Below are 20,558 nucleotides of genomic sequence, written 5' to 3'. Positions count from 1 at the left end.
CTGGCACCACAGAAACAAAATATTGCATTAGCTGGACTTCCTATTTCATAATACACTAGAACTGCCTCACCATCTCTGGTTGGTGACACTGAGACTGGATTCTAGGAATAAAAATTAGCCAAAATGTCAATGTAACTACCTCAATTTAAATGTCACCTCTCAAGAATTCCATTATAAATACATAACACTTTGGTCGAGTAGTTTTTTTATCCACAAAAGTTTTGTCATTAGAACAATACTAAACTTACTAATTGTAGTTCAAATACAAATATGTAACAGCAATTAAAAAGATAAAGACTATCACTTTAAACACAACATCAGGGGATAGATAGTACAGGGGGATAAGGTACTTGCCCTCCACACTGCTGACTCCTGTTTTGAATTACCTGTACTGAATAAGGTCCCCTAACACTGCCAGGGGTCATTCCTGGGCAGAGCCAGATATAGAACACTGGGTGTGGACACAAACCCATGAACCACCCCCCCTCCCCCAACACACCAACACACACACCAGCTACATGATTCTGGAACTGATTCAGTTTCCTAGATCATCCTACCATTTGGCTAATTTCTACAATCACTAACTAGAAGAGGGTGAGGGCGGGGAAGAAACCAGAAAGTTCTCAGAAATAGCAGCTCTTATAAAAGATTAGATCAAAGATTTTAAAAAAGGTAATACTAAGAGCTAAAATGCAGCTCAAAGACAATTGTATACTGACTCCAGTTTTAAGTGTATATACAGAGAACCGTTATCAATGTGTTGAAAGACATTTAGTTTTACACCAAGGTATCTGCATTATAGAACAAAAGCTAAAGTGGTTTCTACTTGGAACCATTTACATATGTAAAAGATCAGTCATATACCTGCTTTCTGAGTAAGGCTAAGTATATTTACACACCTACCACTCATTTATTTCATGAAGACTAATAACTTCTAGAAAATTATCCAAATTGTAACTTAGGTAAAGTCAACAATTAGGAATTATATTGAGGAATCTAAGTCAGAAAAATCTGGTCTAATAAATTTATGCCAATGAATATATTCCTTATCTTTCCATGAAAAATATTTTCCATATCTTAATCAAAAACATCACTTACTTTAGAAATTACTTTGGCATTTAAGATCCGGCCCAAGTTATCTAACAAAATTTTCCTAATTTTACAGTGTGCAGCTTGCTGGGATTCAAATGAAAAAGACTTTCTATTACTTCCATTTTATGATATATTCACCTATCTAATACTCTGCAAGGCAACAAAACATACTAGGTTACTCATATATACACAGAAATATTCTTAATCTAAAGGAAAGAGGAATCTCACTCTATTATAAAAAGTGAAGGTATTTACATCATAGCAGCGTTCCACGACTGCAGTCATGAAACTCTCATGTTTCATGAACATTTAAAACACAAACTATCCTACAGTATATTTTCTACTAAAATAAAAAAGAATACATTAAAGAAAAAACCCTAACACACATACAAATGATTACAACTACCTGTATTAAAGAAATGCTGTGTCCAGTCTAAACCAAGGACGAAGGGAGAATATCTGAGGTTCCAATGCCTTTCTGAAATCTAGATTACTGTTTAAGTAACATTACCAACAAATCATCAATAAACACTAATTACAGAATGATGAATATATGCCTACTTAAGAGCTATACTATTATTCCATTTTTAGTGCAGAGCCAATTAATAAAGCTTGGCCAAATTCAATAGCAATGAAAAAATACAGCAGAAAAATGGTTAACAAAATGAGGAAATATTTTAACATCTAAAAAACATTTCATCAGGGCTAGAGATAGTAAGGTGCCCACACTGAATGCTGCTGACCTGGGTTCAGTCTCTGGCACTGCATACTGTTGTGTCCTCCCCACCTCCACTCTTCCTCCTCACTCCTGTCAGGGATGACTCCCGAACAGAGCCAGGAGCAGCACCTGACTGAGCACTGCCAGGAGGGGCCAACAACACACCCACCCTAATACAATTTCTATCAATAAACTTTTCAATATGTATTCTACGGTGTTAAACTAGTTTTGGAAATTGTTTTACTATGTCCAGACACTATTTACTGTTTCCAATTTAGCTTGCAATGTTTTTCTAGTTTTTTGTTTAAATATATTACAGTTCAGTACACAGAGCTAAAGGAGTCACATTCTATTGTCAAAAAACATTAAAAATAATTTCCCAAAGATACAAAGAGGTTTTTCTAACTTACAATCTTTTCTGTCAAAAGAAATATGAGATGTTCCTATCAATAAATGACTATTACAACTTCTAATGAGCAAACTGTTCAAGACTGGGGCCTCAAGCATAAAACAGGTTTCTTATTTCATCCGTAGCCCCCCACCCGCCCCCCCCAAAAAAAATTAAGACTGTTGTGAGCTAAGATGTCACATACAGTTGTTACTCAGTTCTGTTAACACATTAATGTTCTGTGTAGATTCAGGAATAAATTCTAAATCCTTGCTAGGAGGAAAGCATAGTTAACAGTCTGCTGGATTCAGTGAGGGCAACAATCATACAGATAAAAGGAGAAGAATAGAAGTTTTAAAAACAAGTAAAATTAATGGTAATAAAGAAAGAATGGCTAATCTGGTACACAGTTCAACCTAAACCTAAATGCAAGGACAACTCAAGCAATAATTATTATGATAACATATGTTTTGACTATTTCTTTCTTCATCTCAACTATCATGTTACACCACTCATGGGTTTGTTATAGCATTGCCCTTCAAAACATTCCATTCTGCTGCCTCATTTCATGCGAAATTGGAATGGAAATAAGAAACTTTCAAATTTCAAACAAATTTCAAATTTCAAACGGACTAGAGTGAATTACATTCATAGAATCCAAACATGGATCTGAATTCATGCCTGCTGAATGGATAGAAAAAATACAAAACCTTTTATACCATCTCTTAATTTCTTTCACAGACATTCAAAATGAATACAAAATTTCTTGGGAATGTCAAAGCCTATTTCTAACCTCCTACTGTTTATGTGCCCCACCTCACCCACCCCCAGAGTTTCATACAATCTTGCACTCTTTTCAACCAAGAAGAACTTTCTGCATCCTGTGTGCTGCAACACTAGCTTCATCCTCCGAATCAGATTCGCTCTGGGATGTAGAGCTGTGAGAGGCAGAACTACAGGGGGAAGAACACTCTGGCGAACACAAGTAGTGCATTAGTGGGAGTCGATACTTCCCACAGAAGTCCACAAACTTAATCTGTCTGACACAGCAGTCAAAGTACACGCCTGGAAAAAAGGACAAACACTCATTAAAAAGCAGACACTGTTTTTCAGCCCTTTCTCCAAATGACTGAAGAAATGTGATAGTCTTTGCTCTTAGGAACATTAAGTAGGACAAGCAGTTGTTTCTATGGATGTTTATAGAAATACTAGAAGGCACTGAAGATGGTAGTTCAGTTGGGAATGGTAGGTCAGCCAGGAAGTGAAAGCAACGCGACTTTATTTTAAAGGACATTAAAGGACACTGCTTTCTTGGTTTGTTTCCAATTACTTGGTGACAATTTAGGTAAAGGTAAGGTAAAGGCCCTCCCGTTGTTCGTCGATTTGCTCGAGCGGGCCCAGTAACGTCTCCATTGGAGACTTTGTTGTTACTGTGTCTGGCATATCGAATACGTCACGGGGAGGTTGCCAGGCTCTGCCCTGCGGGCGAGATACTCTCGGTAGCTTGCCGGGCTCTCCGAGAGGGGCGGAGGAATCGAACTCGGGTCGGCCATGTTGGCTGCGTGCAAGGCAAACGCCCTACCGCTGTGCTATCGCTCCAGCCCAATGAAGGGTACAATTAACAGTAGCCAAAATGCTCTTCACTCTACTTCCAAAAGTCACTTCACAGTACTATAATTCTTTTTGATTGAAAAATTAATTTTTTTTGTTTTTGGGCCACACCTGGTGGTGCCTTGGGTTGCTCTTGGCTCTGCACTCAGGAATCACTCCTGGTGGGCCTGGGAGACCACCTGGGATGCTGGTGATTGATCATCAGTTCAGCTGCATGCAAGATCAGCACCATACCCGCTGTACTGTCTCTCCAGCCCCAATAAAAACTTATCTTAACAAGGACCTTACAGAATCATTTGCTGTAAAAAAAAAAAAATAGACAACCTCTGGTAACACTTGTTCTCATGTATACTTGGAAGACAAAATGAAAAGAAACAAGCAAAAATGAAAACAGACAAACACAAACAATTATCCATTTCCAGTAGCTCCAAATCTACAGGTTTCAAAAGCTATTTCACTAATGATCTTAAGTGAGTTTCATGGATCTATGAATTATTAGGTAGGATAAAACCAGTATTCAGCACTTTTTAATTCCTCGTCAACCATGGTCCATTGGCTAAGCAGAAACACAGCTAGAGCTGAGAGGTGACAGTGACTCAGGCTTCTAAGTTGTTCCTTATAAAGACGCTGCACATCTCGAACCCATGAAGGCTGTCATAAAACTGGAATATCTAGTTTTCAGGATTCTATCACCTATCTGAAGGAGAGGAACCTCAAATCCTACAACCTAAGTATCCGGTGGTACAAACTATTGTATGTATGCCACACAAAAGATGAAAAAAAAAAGATGTAACCCAAACCCAAGAAAAAGAAAAAAAAAACTATCTCTTATCTTTCCCCCCCAATAATTTCCCATCATTTTTTTAACTCTAACGTTAATGAAACACTTATAATTTAAAAAGGGAAATCTAAGTTGGGAAGGCAGTTCAAAGGATTAGAATGTATGATTTGCATGCAGGAAGCCCAGATAGATTTCCGGCACTGCCTGGTTCCAGGAGCATCACTGGATGTGGTCCCCAAGCCAAATAAAGCAAAAAGGGAAATGGGTACAATGGTGGAGGATAGATAACACCGTTGTTGCGACGGGTGTTTTAATACTGAATGCCTGTAACAAATGCATTATGATTTAGTTTTAAACTAATAAGACCTTTTTGTTACTAACACAAACAATACAGCATTATATTACAGAAACCTCTAAGAAAACCATTTGTGGGCCAGGGATATCGTGCACATAGAAACCCAGGTTCATCCGTGCATCTCCCTACCTGCTAAACCATCAGAAGAAGCACTGCCGCCACAACTCAGTATATCTCCTCTCAAAAAAAAAAAAAAAAAGGAACCATTTAAAAGAAAAAGGTGAAATATTTCTACAGAAATACTGATTCACTATAGACCACAGGGCTGGTGTAATGATGCCCTGACCAGTGTTAAAACCAACTCAGGAAAGGAGAATCACGAAAAGCACACCAGCAATTTCAACCTGGACATCACATACATTCCTAAAGGTGAACAGACTGGGGCAGAGTATTGTCTTCTTAAAAATAAAAGGTATCTTTGTTTTTTCCCTTCAATAGACTTTGAAGAACATCATTTTCCCTTGTTGAACTTATAATACTCTCAAGACACAACAGAACATTCAGAGAGACCATCACATGGCTCCCACCGCCTATGTGACATTTCCTCAGCATTTGTTTTACCTACGATAATGAAAACCTTTCTGTACTCCCATTACATCAAGTTTTTTAAAAGTAGCCTTTTTGAAAGAAGTTAAAAAAAATGGTCCGTTAACAACTCACCCACACGCCATGGCTCTTTAGGTCTTTCATGATCTGCCTCAATATATCTTCTACTTTCTCTCATAACTTCCCTAAACTGTAAGTTTATTTCACCTACAATTATGACTCTCTCTAAAGTTTCTTGGACCCAAGAGACAGTACAGGGATTAAGGAATCTGCTTGCATGAAGCCTGTCCAGGTTTGATCCATAGCCTGCACAGAGATCAGGAGTTATTCAAAGTGGCACAGCCATAGACTGCACAGGCACAGGCAGCTTAAGTACCACCAGGGATCACAACTGAGAACTAAGCTGGAATAGCCCGAGCACTGCCACGTGTGAACAAAAAACTCACGAGTTAAAATTTGTTCTACCTTTCCCAGATCTAGTTAAATGCACTCTTTCCCTCCTCTGATTTCCAGCAGTACTTTGAATTCTTACTCTATTTTATCCTCTATTAATTCTCTCTAAACGTTCTAAACACAAGAAATTTTGAATCATAACTTTCTAGTTAAAAAAAAATTCTAGTGTGCATTCTGAAGTTGGGGACAGATCTGGCTCATTTTAACCATTTTGAATAATATCTATAAAGGTAGCTGATATTCAGATTGGAAATTGAAAGAGAGAGAAACAAGGAGTCAATGAACTTACTAGTAGGTAAAATTCCTTTCTAGTAGAGGATGAAAACATGAGGTACCTAAACAGAAACTTTATTTGAAAAAAGACAGCTAATTAATACACAAATATTTCAATTAAAAAATATAAGTAAATGAATAGGAAACAAACTGAAATAAACTTACCTCCACATTTTGGGTTTGGGCAATTGCTGGCTAAACTCAAATATCTAAGAAGATTCCCCGGAAGATCATAGGGAGTATAGGAAATATTTCTAATTTTAATGGTCCGTGCAGCTAATTCTAGGAGAGTTGGAGGGTCATAGGTTAAATCTCTAACAAAACGAACAACCAACGGATTTCCTCGCAAACTCAATTCTTCCAAATGAATAAGGTTGAGGATCTCTCGAGGCAGGTATGTCAGCAAGTTATTGTGCAGACTGAGAGAACGAAGGGAATGCAACCTAGAATAAACAAATGCAATATAAAAGTCAGAAACAGTAAAAATAACTGCCAAGAAAGTTATGTGAGGAAACTATCTCCGCATAAGAATGAGCAATTAAGGCCAACAACACTTAAACAAAAGTGCTAAAACTAGATGTATCTGAAAACTCAGCAATTCAGAGTACTCTGGTATATGATCTGACACAAATAGATCTTGTTCAATTTTTTGACATGCTTTATCATTCAGATACCTAGAGAAGGAAAGTTTCTGAATGCAATAGAAATTAATTTATCTCCAAATTTCTCATCACAGGAATGCTCAATATCAACTATGAAATCACACATCTCATAAATCCTGGGGGGGAAATTGTGTTAAATCAAAACTTTTTATTTTTTGGATTTTGCTCAGGGACCGTTCTTGGCTCTGTGCTGAGAAGTGAACCCTGATGGTGCTCAAGAAACTATTTGTGGTACCAAGGATTTGAACCAGGGTATCACTATAGCTGCATGTGAGGCAAGTGCTGTATCTCCTATACTATCTCTCCAACACCAAACTATTTTTAATTTAGAAAAGAGGCTAAACTATTTTTGAGGAAAAAACCAGAACATTTAAAAGTAATGGTGAAGGGCCTGGAGTGACAGCACAGCAGGCAATGCATTTGCCTTGCATGCAGCCGACCAGATTCGATTCCCAGCATACCATATGATTCCCCCGAGCAGAGCCTGGAGTAACCCCTGAGCATTGCCGGGTGTGACTCAAAGAAAAAAAGGGGGAAAAAAAAAAGTAATGCTGAAAATAAGCAAGCCAGGACTCTGAGAGATAGCTGAGGCATATGCAAGTCCAGAGTTTATACCTGGCACACACACTTTCCTGTCTGCCCCAGGCAGCCCCAGATACAGGCCCTAACGGTATCATCTGGCCCCACCAGCCAAGTACCACAGGGAGGATCCCAGTCTCCCTGTGTATTGCCCAGGAGCTGCTCCCACTCTCAAGTAACCAAATCACAGCAAGCCTCAGAATTGCAATTTTGATGTGCCATTTGCTTTGAGAATACCTATTTCTTGCCCTACATAAAAACCTGTATTTAGGTGAAAAAATAACAAGAGCAGATGTCTCTATGTTCAAATTGTAGAAAACTACTCACTGTGAAAGCTGAGGTGGCACACTTTGGATTTTGTTGTCACATAATACCAAATAATTTAATGAAGGTAGGTTTGCCAATTCTGGTGGGATTTCTTTGATGAAGTTTCCTCCAAGATATAAACATTCTAAGCTGCAAAAATAAAGCCAAAAAAAAAACCCCCAAATATTTAGATAGGATATCCCTGTATCTATTATACCAAATACATATCAACCATTAATTCAGCTAATGTGTAACTTAAAATAAGCTCTATGCTAAACAGTTTCTAAGGAATCATGTACTCTCCCTTCATCCCCCCCAATTCAGTGCCAGAAATCAAACGGAGGGCCTCAATTTTGGAAGGCAAGTAAATAGACCACCACTGAGCTACATCCCTGGACTCAAATCATGCAATCTTTAGGAAGCCTGTAATTATAGAAAAGCCGACAAAACACACCAAACATTACAAATATTATAAACCTAAAAACAAGGCCAAAACTGTGACTGAAATATAAGCAGGATAATCCATAAATGAGTTTTAAGTTTTAAAGTACAGAAATAATACGAAAACACATTGGTTTGGATTTCTGATGAAAGAGGAAATGCTTTCCCCAAAAGGTCATGACTTCATTTTGATTTGGAATTTAACCCAGCTTGGTGGAGGAGCCATGGGGTTGAAGGAGAGGGTTTTTAATGAGACAATGAACTCATGTTTTAACAAGGACAAAGAACATGAGGAATCCAGAAATAAGAGAGGAAAAAAGGCCAGGTTATGAGAATGGAAAATTCTATGCTAGTAAATTTGGATTTGACACATTCTAGAGCAATAGGAAAGAAAAACCACTTGCCTTTTTGGGAAGAGTGGAAAAAACACTATACTCATTTGCTTCCAATGTAACATCAAATTCAAGTTCTAGATAATCATCCTATTTTCCAAGAGTGTGTAGATTAACACCTTAGACATTCTGTATATTGCACCACAATGTGTTGTTTTTTTAGTGTTGATAACCAAAGATTTACTCCAAAAGGTTGTTGTGGGGATGACAGCATTAGTTCTTTATATATTTACAGATATCATTGACATGTATATTAAATTTATATACATATACATACACTTTAAAAATACTGGACACATGGATCTTTTCTGTTCCTAGTTACTTTTGTCTCCTGATGAAACCTAGTCAGTAACCTCTAGCATTCCTTTAATTCCCTTAAAAGAAGAAAAAGGACTGGGGCTGGCGCGATAGTGCAGCGGATAGGGCGTTTGCCTTGCACATAGCAGATCTGGGTTCAATCCCCAGTATCCCATATGGTCCCCCAGGCACTGCTAGGAGTAATTCCTGAATGCAGAGCCAGGAGAAACCCCAAGCATCGCTGGGTGTGACTCAAAAAGCAAAACAAAAAACAAAAAACAAAAAAACCCCACAAAACCCTGAGACAGGGAACGTAGCTTACTGGTAAAATATGCCTGACATGTTTGAAGCCCTGACTTTGATTCCAGGAACTGCAGAAACAAACAAACAAAAAAAATACAAAACACCAGAACTGCCATCACTGTATCACTGTCCTCCCATTGTTTAGCGATTTTCTTGAGCGGACCCAGTAACGTCTCCATTGGAGACTTGTTGTTACTGTGTTTGGCATATCGAATACGTCACGGGTAGCTTGCCAGGCTCTACCGTGTGGGCGAGATACTCTCGGTAGCTTGCCGGGCTCTCCGAGAGGGGCGGAGGAATCAAACTCGGGTTGGCCATGTTGGCTGCATGCAAGGCAAACGCCCTACCTGCAGTGCTATCGCTCCAGCCCCAGAACTGCCATAATAAAACTAAAACTAACTTTCAGGTCAGAATTTTCCACAATATTTTTAAAAGTACAAAATCCATCCAGGTCTCAACCAGAGATGTTAAATCAAAATTCCCAAGGAGAAAGGATAGATTTTCAGGTGTAAGTCATTGCCAAGTCATGCCACAGCATGACTGATAGCTAAATTACAAGACCACAATTAGCATTCCTCTGGGCTCTTTTGGGGGGGGGGGGTGTCTTGTACCACACCCAGCAATGTTCAAGCCTTACTTTTGGCTCTGTGCTCAGGGACTCTATGGGGTGCTGGGAATCGAACCCATGTCAGCTGCATGCAAGGCAAGTGCTCTACCAGCTACATTACCGTAGAGGCCCGTCCTTTTTTTTTAAAGCGCCACATTGCACTCAGTGGTGCCAGAGATCAAATCCTGGGCCTCACACGTTAGGAATGACTGTCCTGCTGAGTCATAGTCCAGCCCATAATTAGCCTTCATGAGTACTCCTTGCCAAACTTCAAAAGTATTGCCCTGCCAAAACTCAGAACCACCTACCTTTAATTATTTTACAACACAGTGACATGAAAAATGCTGCTGTTTTGCTCATTTAATTTGCAGTTATTCTAATTATTAATCTGTCTTTAGTCTCTTGTACATCTTTAGATAACTGCTTGTTCTTAATTTTGACACACTTTCCTTACTGGTTCTGTGACTTTCTCTTAGTAATTGTGGGAAGCTTTGCTATTATACAGTCTGTTTAACCTGATTTCTCTATAGCCCAAAGCATTACATATCTTCATTCACATTTTATATGTGTAAAAAGAAATGTGTAGGAATGAGAATTAAACCTGTTACTATTGTAATTTAAAATTTTAGTCTCATTATTTTGCCTCCTTGCTTTAATATTTTCTGACTACAACTATTTTTCCTTCTTTCCTTAATAATTCTATTAATTTTTGCTCTTTCTCTTCAAGCACATAAGCTACAGTGCAGATAAAATCAAGTTCAAACTTCTTGAATTGTTTCTTAACTGACATGAAGTATTATCTTGCTTCTCTCCCCTTTTTTTGGGGGGGGGTCCTATGTGGTTGGCGCTGCAGGCTATTTCCAACTCAGATTTTGGGGAACCATAAGGTAGGTGGCCAGCTTGAAATCAGCATTCCACCATGCAAAGCACGTTCTTCCTCCCTCTGAGGATCTTCCTGGCTACCTCTGTGCTTTTAACCCTTTCTGCCTTAAACTATATTTCTTCCTGATTAACTACACTGCCTACAAATTTTACTTTGGGTTTATTTCATTTAATCCCAGCTGTGCCACTAATCTAAGGACTTGGGCGACTTACTTACATCTTGTTTTGCTCCAGTTTTCTCTTCTTGAAAACAGAATAATATGGGATGATGTAATAATAATGGGTATTATTTGTAATTCTCCCAAACTATAAGCTTACAAATATGAACTAGATACCTAACTAGCATTTTAGAAAATATAGCGTAAATAAACCCAAGCTTATCAGGACATTCTTACTGTAAGTGCAACTGATAATAACCTTGCTGATAATTTGGAGTTGTTTTCTATTACCATGATGTATGTAGCTCATCCCTTCGATTCTTGTATTGTTCTTATCAAGACTCTTTGGGGGGTGGGGGCAGCGTTCGAAGCCACACCTCGAGATGCCTGGAGGACCAGGTAGTGCCTGGAACTAAACAGGCCTTCAGCATGCAAAGCAAGCTCGTATTCCATTGAGCTGCCCCTCAGAGTTGTTCATCTTTAGGCCCTCTGACGCTTTAATTTTTTCCATTTACTCATAACTTGACTGGTTTCTTTCGCTCATTCAAATCTTCATACTAGGAAGATACTGTTCCATTATCTTATTTCAGTACTATCATCATTGTTACTTTGTTGATAATCGTTTGCTTTTTTCTTTTATTTTTATTAGTGAAACACCATGAGGTACAGTTGTAGCCTTACAAATGTTTGTGCTTGGGTTTCGGTTATATAACGATCAAGTACTCATCCCTCCACCAGTGCCCATTTTCCACCACCATGGGTCCCAGTTCGGAGAGCCCGGCAAGCTACCGAGAGTATTCGATATGCCAGACACAGTAACAACAAAGTCTCCAATGGAGACGTTACTGGGCCCGCTCGAGCAAATCGACGATCAACGGGAGGGCCTTTACCTTACCTTACCTTACCTTATGGGTCCCAGTATCCCTCCCCATCCCACCCTGCTTCTGTGGCAGGGCATTCCCTTTTGTTCTCTCTCTCTCTCTCCTTTTGGGTGTTGTGGTTTGCAAAAGAGGCATTGAGTGGCAATGTTTGGTCTATAGTCTACTTTCAGCATGCTTCTCCCATCCTGGGAGGATCCTCCCAACACCCTTTATTTGGGCTGGAGCTATAGCATAGCAGGTAGGGGCGTGTGTGTGCCTTGTACACGGCCAACCCAGGTTCGATTCCTCCGCCCCTCTCCAAGAGTCCAGCAAGCTACAAGAGTATTCTACCCCCTGGCAGAGCCTGGCAAGCTACCCATGACATAGTCGATATGCCAAAAACAGTAACAAGTCTCACAATGGAGACATTACTGGTTCCCCCTCAATCAAATCGATGAACAACGGGAGGGCAGTGCTACAACCTTATTCTGGTTTCATAATGACCTATCAAGATCTCATTAACTGTGGGAAATACTCAGCTTCTATTACTTCAAACATAGGTCATTCCTATATTCGCTTCTCTCTCCATAGTTCCTAATAGCCTGGTAAGCTTAATTCTCCATATCTTAACTCTCTAAGGAGAGTATGGCAGTAAGCTCTTGAAGTTTGCAGCTTCATTTATCAGCTTACTTCATTCTCCCATTAAGCTCTGTGAGCTCATAATTTTATTTTACATGCCTACAGGTATAGTCGAATGATAGAACAAATGACTTATATGTGAAGCCCCGGGTTCAATTCCTGGCACAAAAAAAAATAAAAGAACTACTTTACATTTTCCTATGAATTCTAATTAAAGTTTGCAGAAATGCCAATGTGTAAACAACCAATTCTTATTTAATTAATGAAATTTCTTTCTCCATTTCTCAAATTTACATACTTAAAAGTCCCTTACCGGGGCCGGAGCAATAGTACTGCCAGTAGGGCGATTGCCTAGCACGCGGCAGATCCGGATTCGATTTCTGGCATCCCATATGGTTCCCCCAGCACCGCCAGGAGTAATTCCTGAGTGCAGAGCCAGGAGTAACCCCTGAGCATCGCTGGGTGTGACGCCCCTCCCAAAAAAGTCCCTTATATGCGAAGAGACAAAAAACAAATAGAGAAATACAAGAATTTACATTATTTGTTAATAAAGATTTCTTGAGTTAACATCCCCATATTGAGTATTCACCACAGGCTACTAAAGTGTTCAAAATTAAAGGCACAATTTATGAAACCCTCGTTTAATCCCTGGCAGCAGTGTAACTCTTCTTACCTACCTACAGGTAAGAAGTCTGGCACTGGATATCGCCGTCCCCTCAAAGCAGCAACAAAATAAAAACAAATGGGGGAATCATCTCTAGCAATCATCGGCCCCACACCAAGACAATTAAAAAGTAATGGGAAGTGTGTGTGGGGGGGTGAGACCACAGGAAAAAGTCACAGTCTGACTCTAAACAGAGAAAACGAGTTTTACTTAAACTTATCAGCTCATCAGTCACCTTTGTTGTAAGACATCAACCTACTGCACATTAGCTTCAAATATTCCAGGACATTCATAGCCTTTGTTTTCTCACAATCCTTTTACTTTCAATTTCTAAAACCACATCAAGCAGTCAGAGAGGCATCACCAATAGAAGAGGGTTTGACCAGAGAAGAAAAGACTGTGGGGACAGGCTCCAACAAAACTCATTTGGACTCAGACACCTGACATCCTGGATATCAATGCTGTAGTTTTTTTTTTTTTTTGGCACTTTTTGGGTCACACCCAGCGATGCCCAGGGGTTATTTCTGGCTCATGCACTCAGGAATTGCTCCTGGCAGTGCTCTGGGGACCATATGGGATGCTGGGAATCGAACCTGTGTTGGCCATGTTGGCTGCGTGCGAGGCAAACGCCCTACCCGCTGTGCTATCGCTCCAGCCCCAATGCTGTAGTTTTATTTCTTCTTTATTTTCATTTTGGGGTCACACCTGGTGGTGCTCAGGGATCACTCCTGACAGTGGTCAGGGACCAAACTTGGATCAGCCACACACAAAGCAAGTGCACTACCTACAGTGCTATTGCTATGGCTCACACTTTTCATTTTCTTAGTCTATTGCTCAATTGGGTTATACATTACTAAATAATTCCCCAATTAATGTTGTCTGAGCCAACTGAGAGAAATGCAGGTAAAAGAATACGTAAAAATTATACCTACTTTGTATGCCAATAAATATCATGTCTCATATACCTAATAGAAATCACGGTGTCACGTCCTCCTGTTGTTCATCGATTTGCTCAAGCGGGCCCAGTAACGTCTCCATCAAGAGACTTGTTGTTACTGTGTTTGGCATATCGAATACGTCACAGGTAGCTTGCCAGGCTCTGCCTTGGGGGTGAGATACCCTCGGTAGCTTGCCGGGCTCTCCGAGAGGAGCGGAGGAATCGAGCTCAGGTCGGCCATGCTGGCTGCGTGCAAGGCAAACGCCCTACCCGCTGTGCTATCACTCCAGCCCCAATAGAAATCATACCTACTTATTTAACATTATAAAAAACACAAGTCCACCTGCATACCTGTGAGTTATACCCAAGTATTAAAGTTTTATTTTTTGAGGGAAGAATATACATCCACTATCTCATTCACAAGATCAGTCTAATTTAAAGTTAATAAAATCAATCATAAAAAATAAAACCCAATAATCCTACTTCTTGGTATCTACTTCTAAACATTGAAACAGTTATTCAAGTATATATGTACATCTATGTTCACTGCAGCAGTAAAAAAAATAGCCAGGACTAGAAACAACTCAAGTATTCCAACAACAGATAAATGGATCGAGAAGTTATGGTATAACATATACATTCGATTCCTCCGCCCCTCTCGGAGAGTCTGGCAAGCTACCGAGAGTATCTCGCCCGCAAGGCAGAGCCTGGCAAGCTCCCCGTGATTTATTCGATATGCCAGACACAGTAACAACAAAGTCTCCAATGGAGACGTTACTGGGCCTGCTCGAGCAAATCGATGCTCAACGGGAGGGCCTTTATACATGGAATACTTTGCAGTTATAAATAAGAGAAGATGAAACCATGCCATTTGCTAGGAACTGGAAGGTACCATGTTGAGTGAAGTCAGTGAGGAAGGATAAACAACACACAATCTCACTTATCTGTGGTAGCAACTAGACAAGGGAATAGAAGGTACCAAATGATGGCAAACCCTTGGTGCTGGATTACAGTATAAGAATGCCAGGAAAGAGGGAACTGGAGCAGTGGAATGATGTGGCAAACTGGAGATAACATAAGGGAACTGACTGAAGGTCTTGGATATTGTTAAAGACTTAAAAAAAAAAAGCTTGCTTAGTAGGTGGGAGTAGGCGCTGGAGGCGACCCTGGGAAACTGGTAGAGTGGCACTGACAAGAGGTAGCAAACTGTAAACCAGAAACCATTATTATTGGTCGGTTTTCTGTTTTATTGTTTTTTGGATCACACCCAGGTGTGCTCAGGGATTTTACTACTGGCTCTCAGCTCAGGGTAGCAGGGTTTGGGGGCAGGGGGTTCTGTGTGGGACGTGAAGGGTTGTACCAAGGTCAGTCATGTGCAAAGTGACTCCCTTAACTCTGTGCTATCTCTCCAGCCCTCTGAGACTATTAATGGTACTAAAAAAAAAAATCACAGTGAATAGGTGAAAAATTTTTTTCCAACATTTACTCATTTGTTATATTTCAAACTGATCTTATTAATATTTTGTTTCATTTTTTCCAGGGGCTAACCATACCATACTGAGAAGTACTTGGCAGCCCAGGGTAGACTGCTCAGGAAGTGACACTGGGTTCTGCATGTTATACATTTGCGCTACCATTTGAACTATCTCTCTGGCTCCTCAGAAACCATTTGTATTTAATTTTTATTTACTTATTTTGGTTTTGGGGCCACAACTGGCTATGCTCAGGGGCTACTCCAGTCTCTACTCTAGGAAATTATTCCTGGTGGTGCTTGTGAGGGACCATATGGGACGCAGGGGATCAAACCCAGTCAGATATGCCTTACCTGCTGTAAAACTGCTCCAGCCCACAGAAACCATTTTTAAAAAGATTCTGCCATGGGGCTGGAGAGACAGTGTAGTATAGTGGATAGGGCACAAGCTTAGCACACAGGTGACCTGGGTTCTATTCCTGACACGTGGTCCTCAGAGCACCACCAGGAGTGATCACTGAGTGCAGAGTCGGGAGTAAGCCGAGTAAAGCTGGGTATGGCCAAAAAAACCAAAACAACAGAACATAACAAAACAGAAATAGATTCTATCATGAAACCAAAGGCATGAATTATAAACAGATACTTTGCATGCAGGAGTCTGTGATAGGTCCCCAGCACTACACAGTCCCCTAAGCTCTGCCAGCCTGACCCTAAAACCAAAATAAATAAAACTTGACAATTTAGTCACAAAAGAAAAGGTTTAACAGTTACAGGAAATATATATAAAAATGCCTGCCAAGACTGGTGAGGTCAATTAAGTTATTTGTGAGTGCTTTTTATAATGATGAAAGATAGAAAAAAACCCTTTTATATAAATTAAATTAAAATTTTATATAAATTAAATACACAGTATTTTTTTTTTAATCATTGTTAAAGAAGACAGAGAGATAGTACATGGTATGGTGCTTGCACTGCATGTGGCTGATCTGGATTCGAACCTCAGGGCCTTATAGGGTCCTGAGTACTACCAGAAGTGATCGCTATTAAATATGGGAGACATTAATGTCTAAAAACATGGCTTTAGTTTTAAAGGAAACTTGGGATGGTATAGACACACATGTGGTCTAGGAGGGGTGCACATATAGTCTAAGAGAAAACGTTTTTAGGAATCTTGTAATTTAAGGCAATGTTTCTCTTATGTGTTGTGGTATCCTGGGTCAGTATCTGGGGTTTGATCCTAGTGATGTGTGATACTGAGGATCAAACCTGAGACTCCTTATAGGCAAAGCAGGTGCTCTAGCTGTGTGAGCTGTTATTCGTGGTGCGTTTTTTTTTTTTTTTGAGGGAACACACCCAGCTGTTATAAGGACTTACAACTCCTGGCTCAGTAATCAAGCATAAGTCCAGGCAATGTCTGAAGGATCCCCAAATCAAGTGTTCTTCACCTTTTTCTCACCCCTTGTTTCCATCTATGGACTCCCAGTCCTGTCTTAGTACCAAATTGTGGTTCCTCATTTATTAATTTTTCACCTGGAGGCTCCATAAGGCCCCAGGTGAGAAATGAGTGATCTTCTACATTTCTGATGCTTGCATGCATTATTTTAACTGTTCCTAGAGGTGCTCCAGGATTGTCAGCTCTGTGCTTAGCGATCACTCCTAGAAGGACTCAGGTGGCCAGGAGACAGATCTCAACCCACACCGACTCCAGGTTACTTCTTACTCTTCCTCCTGAAGACTAAATTCAAATGTGACTTGTTCAAATAACAAGATTAAATCAGGACTCTGCTATTTCAAGGGACAGAGGTCTTCACTGAACTTAGAGCAATTGTAATTAAATAAGGAGATTTTTATGAGATGTCGACTATGCCTCCCTTGGTATTCTAGCTCCATGAGGGCAAGATAAACGTTCAGTAATTGTATCCCCACCACTTGGAACACAGCAGTTGTTCAATAAATAACTGTTGGTGAATAAAGGGACATTCTGTCAAAATGCCACATCTACAAGTTTAGAAGGCTGTTTTCAGAATACAGTAAGTGGCTTCTCTAAGGCTAGGATTCTTGAGTTATTCTCAGGCCAATATTCTTCTCACTACACGTAATTCCCAGGTTTCTTTAAATATCATTTCAGAAAATTCAATAAAGGTTGCAATAATATTTTATAGATGTAAGATACACCCTTCCTCCCTCCACCATGGACAATACACTTGTTCTTGCTCTTTTTTGTTTTTTTTTTTAAGTTTCTCTCTCCTTCTCCTGCAGACCACCTTAAGGGAATTTCTACCGTTCAGATTCTCTGCTCCCTCCGTCCACGAAATTCAACATACAATTACCGAATAATCAAGCAGGTGGGTGAGGCGAGGACCTGCAAGCAAGGAACCATCATCAGAAACGTGCAAGCGACGGCGAGATGGAACGCAGAGAAAAGTACGGCCTAGGTAATAATTAACTGTCTTCCAGAAAGCACCAAGCCAAGAACATGAAACGGCTCTGGAAGCAAGTTTGGAGGATGAGGCGTTTGCCAGGTGGAGACAATACTTCGGGCAGAGGGAAGAGCACTTGAACAGAGGGGGTGCGCACGGAGGCGCGGGGAAAAAGTGAGCGGACCGCAGGGCTAAAATCAGAGAACCCCCACACGCCATGCTGAAAAGTTAAACAAATAAATAAAATCAAATGAAAAAAAAAACCCAAAAACTTGGAAACCCGCCGAAGGCTCTCTCTCTGGGCCCGGGCGTGACCATTTCGGAGCCACGGAGCTCGCGCCCTCGGCAAGCAGCATCACCCCGCAAGCGCTCCTGCAGGATCGGCAACTCCCCTCCCCCTCCCGGGGCCCGGAGGGCAGAGAAACGCCATCGAGCCCCCCGCGGAGGCCGCGGAACACACCCCGGGCGGCCGCGGACCTCGAGCTGCCCCCGTCCGGCTCCGGAGGCCTGAGCGAGGCGCGCGCCGCGCCCCCCGGCCGCCCACCCCGGCCCCCCCCCCCACGCCCGCGCCGCCCCGCTCCCACCTCCGCAGGTTCTCGATCTCGGCCGGGATGGTCTGCAGCTGGTTGCCGCCCAGGCTGAGCGTCTGCAGGGCGCGCAGCTCCAGCAGCGCGGCGGGCACCTCCTGGAAGCAGTTGCCGCTGAGGTTGAGCACCTGGAGGCTGCGGCAGAGCGGCGACCGCGCCAGGCCCTTGGGCAGCGCGCCGGGCCCGCCGAGCCGGTTGTTCTTGGCCAGCAGCGTGCGCAGGCCGCTCAGCGCCAGCAGCTCGGGCCCCAGCGACGTCAGCGCGTTGCCGCTCACGTCCAGCAGCTGCAGGTGCGGGAAGCCGCTGCCCAGCGCCCGCGGCAGCGACGCCAGACGGCTGTGCGGCAGCAGCAGCCGCAGCAGCGCCTCCCGCCCGCCGCGCCGCTCCTCGCCCCGCGCCTCCAGCTCCGACTCCAGCGCCTCCGGGGACACGCTGAGGCGCGACAGGTTCAGCTCGGCCTCGCCGGCCGGCGCCGGCGGCGGCGGCCCGACGTCCTCCTCCATCCTGGCCTCCGCAGGCCGCTGGGCCCGAGGCGCGCCGCGGCCGACCGGGCCCGCAGCTGAGCCGCGCCCCGGAAGCGGAAGTGCGCGCGCGGCCGGAAGTGGGCCGGGCGCCAGTCTCGCGCGACGCGGCCGGCCGGGCCCACGTGGCGGGGGCGGGGGGCGCGCGAGCCGCTGCCCTTTGAACCCGGCCGGGGGCGGGCGGCCGCGCGCTCCTTCCGCCGCGCTCTGCGGGCCCCGGCGCCTCCGGGTGGGGGCGAACGACCTGAGGTGGGCGGACGCCCTGGGCGGCCCCCGCGTCACGGGGCCGCCCGTCTGGCTCCGGTGGAGGGAGTGGGGCCCCCTAGGCCGCAGGGTTCCGTGAGGACGCAGCCGTTTGCCCCCGGACTGCAAACCCCAGGAATCCGCAGGGGAGGGCTGGGGGTGAGAGAAGGCGGCCGCGCTCGGAGCCGAACCCTCTCACAGTCCCTCAGGGTCGCCTCGGACGGGGGATTTGGCTTCGGTTTCTCCGTCCCTTAGGCAGGGATGCCCCTCGCCCTGCTTCCCTGTGCAGGCTGAGGACAGTTCGCCCTTTGAGCCGTAAAGGCACATCTCTGTCGCCCCGGGGAGAAGTTCGTTTAGGAGCCGTGACGGCGCTTCTTCAGTCTGAGGTAGCCCCGAGGAGTTGAAGGGCGCCGTGCTGAGGTGAGGGTCCCCCACAGGTTGAAACACTCGGGGCAAACCCTGACTCAGAGCCTTTTAACTGATTCTTTTGATCCATAGAATTGGCAGGTTTCTCCTCCCCTGGCCCTAAACGCAGACTTTTCTGGTTACTTTTTACCATCGTGAAAAGTCAAAACTAAAACTTCTTGCGAAGTTTACACCTTAAAATCTCGAGCGATTGTGCATAATCAAGTGGCTTGCAAGTGGCTTTCTTCTTAAAAAGGAGAGTAACTTTTTTGGTTGGTCGTTTGTGCGAGATTTTATGCTTCTTATCACTACCAAGGCTTAAATTCTCCTTGAGTAATCTTTGGACGGATACACGTTATCACTATACACCAGAAATGGAATGTTAAAAAAGATTAACGGAGCGTCCTGCTCTTGAAAGGAGAGGTCCTTAGTTGCTGAGAATTGCAGCGGTTAGGGAATGCTCCTCCCCTCCAATGAATTAGTTAAGATTATAAATCGCTGACATAGAAAGGGGATGAAAATAACTACATAGCAGGCAGTTTTGAAGAAAAGTTAGGAGTACTTAGAGAAGGCTGGAGAGATAGTAGAGGAGTTAAGGTATTACTTAGAGAAATAAGGTGTTAAGGTAGTACTTAGTGTGGGTGTTAAGAGAGAGAGAGAGAGATAGTACAGGTGTTAAGGCCTTGCATGTAACCACCACCCCCAGTTAGATCTCTGGCACCACCAGAAGTAACACCTTAGTTCCTAAAATAGAGGCCCCCAAATCCAATTAAATAGTGTATTGAGAGTCTCATTTATTATGATAATAAAGCCTCTCTTATCTCAACTACCACTTACCCATCTCTCTTTAATTAGATGCATTTAAATTCAGAAGCATCTCCCAACACTATTGCGGGATTTGAAAAGATTCAGTCAGCCTAAAGAGTTCTGAAAATACTCCTTAAGATGAGGCTATGTCCTTACAGTG

The 20,558-nt window shown here is 42.7% G+C and overlaps 1 protein-coding gene across 2 annotated transcripts; it reads right to left on the bottom strand.

The window, feature by feature from the left end:
* Positions 1-2,373: 2,373 nt before the first annotated feature.
* On the bottom strand, positions 2,374-19,060 carry LRRC58 (leucine rich repeat containing 58). Of its 2 annotated transcripts, XM_056109343.1 has the most exons (5): positions 18,420-19,060; positions 7,786-7,914; positions 6,383-6,660; positions 6,234-6,290; positions 3,149-3,263 (listed from the first exon to the last, which is right to left on the bottom strand). In XM_056109343.1, exons 1-4 carry the CDS (start codon positions 18,923-18,925, stop codon positions 6,280-6,282), a joined length of 924 nt encoding a protein of 307 aa, XP_055965318.1. In that variant the 5' UTR covers positions 18,926-19,060; the 3' UTR covers positions 3,149-3,263; positions 6,234-6,279. The 2 variants fall into 2 exon arrangements, with proteins under 2 accessions (XP_055965317.1, XP_055965318.1); XM_056109342.1 differs by lacking the exon at positions 6,234-6,290 and having other exon boundaries at positions 2,374-3,263; positions 18,420-19,055.
* Positions 19,061-20,558: the final 1,498 nt, after the last annotated feature.

The sequence above is a fragment of the Sorex fumeus genome, unplaced genomic scaffold (genome assembly GCF_029834395.1).
Source record: "Sorex fumeus unplaced genomic scaffold, SorFum_2.1 ptg000265l, whole genome shotgun sequence".
In the NCBI taxonomy this organism is placed as follows: domain Eukaryota; kingdom Metazoa; phylum Chordata; class Mammalia; order Eulipotyphla; family Soricidae; genus Sorex; species Sorex fumeus.
Note: the sequence above shows the minus strand (reverse complement) of the source record. Positions and strands in the feature narration are given on the sequence as shown.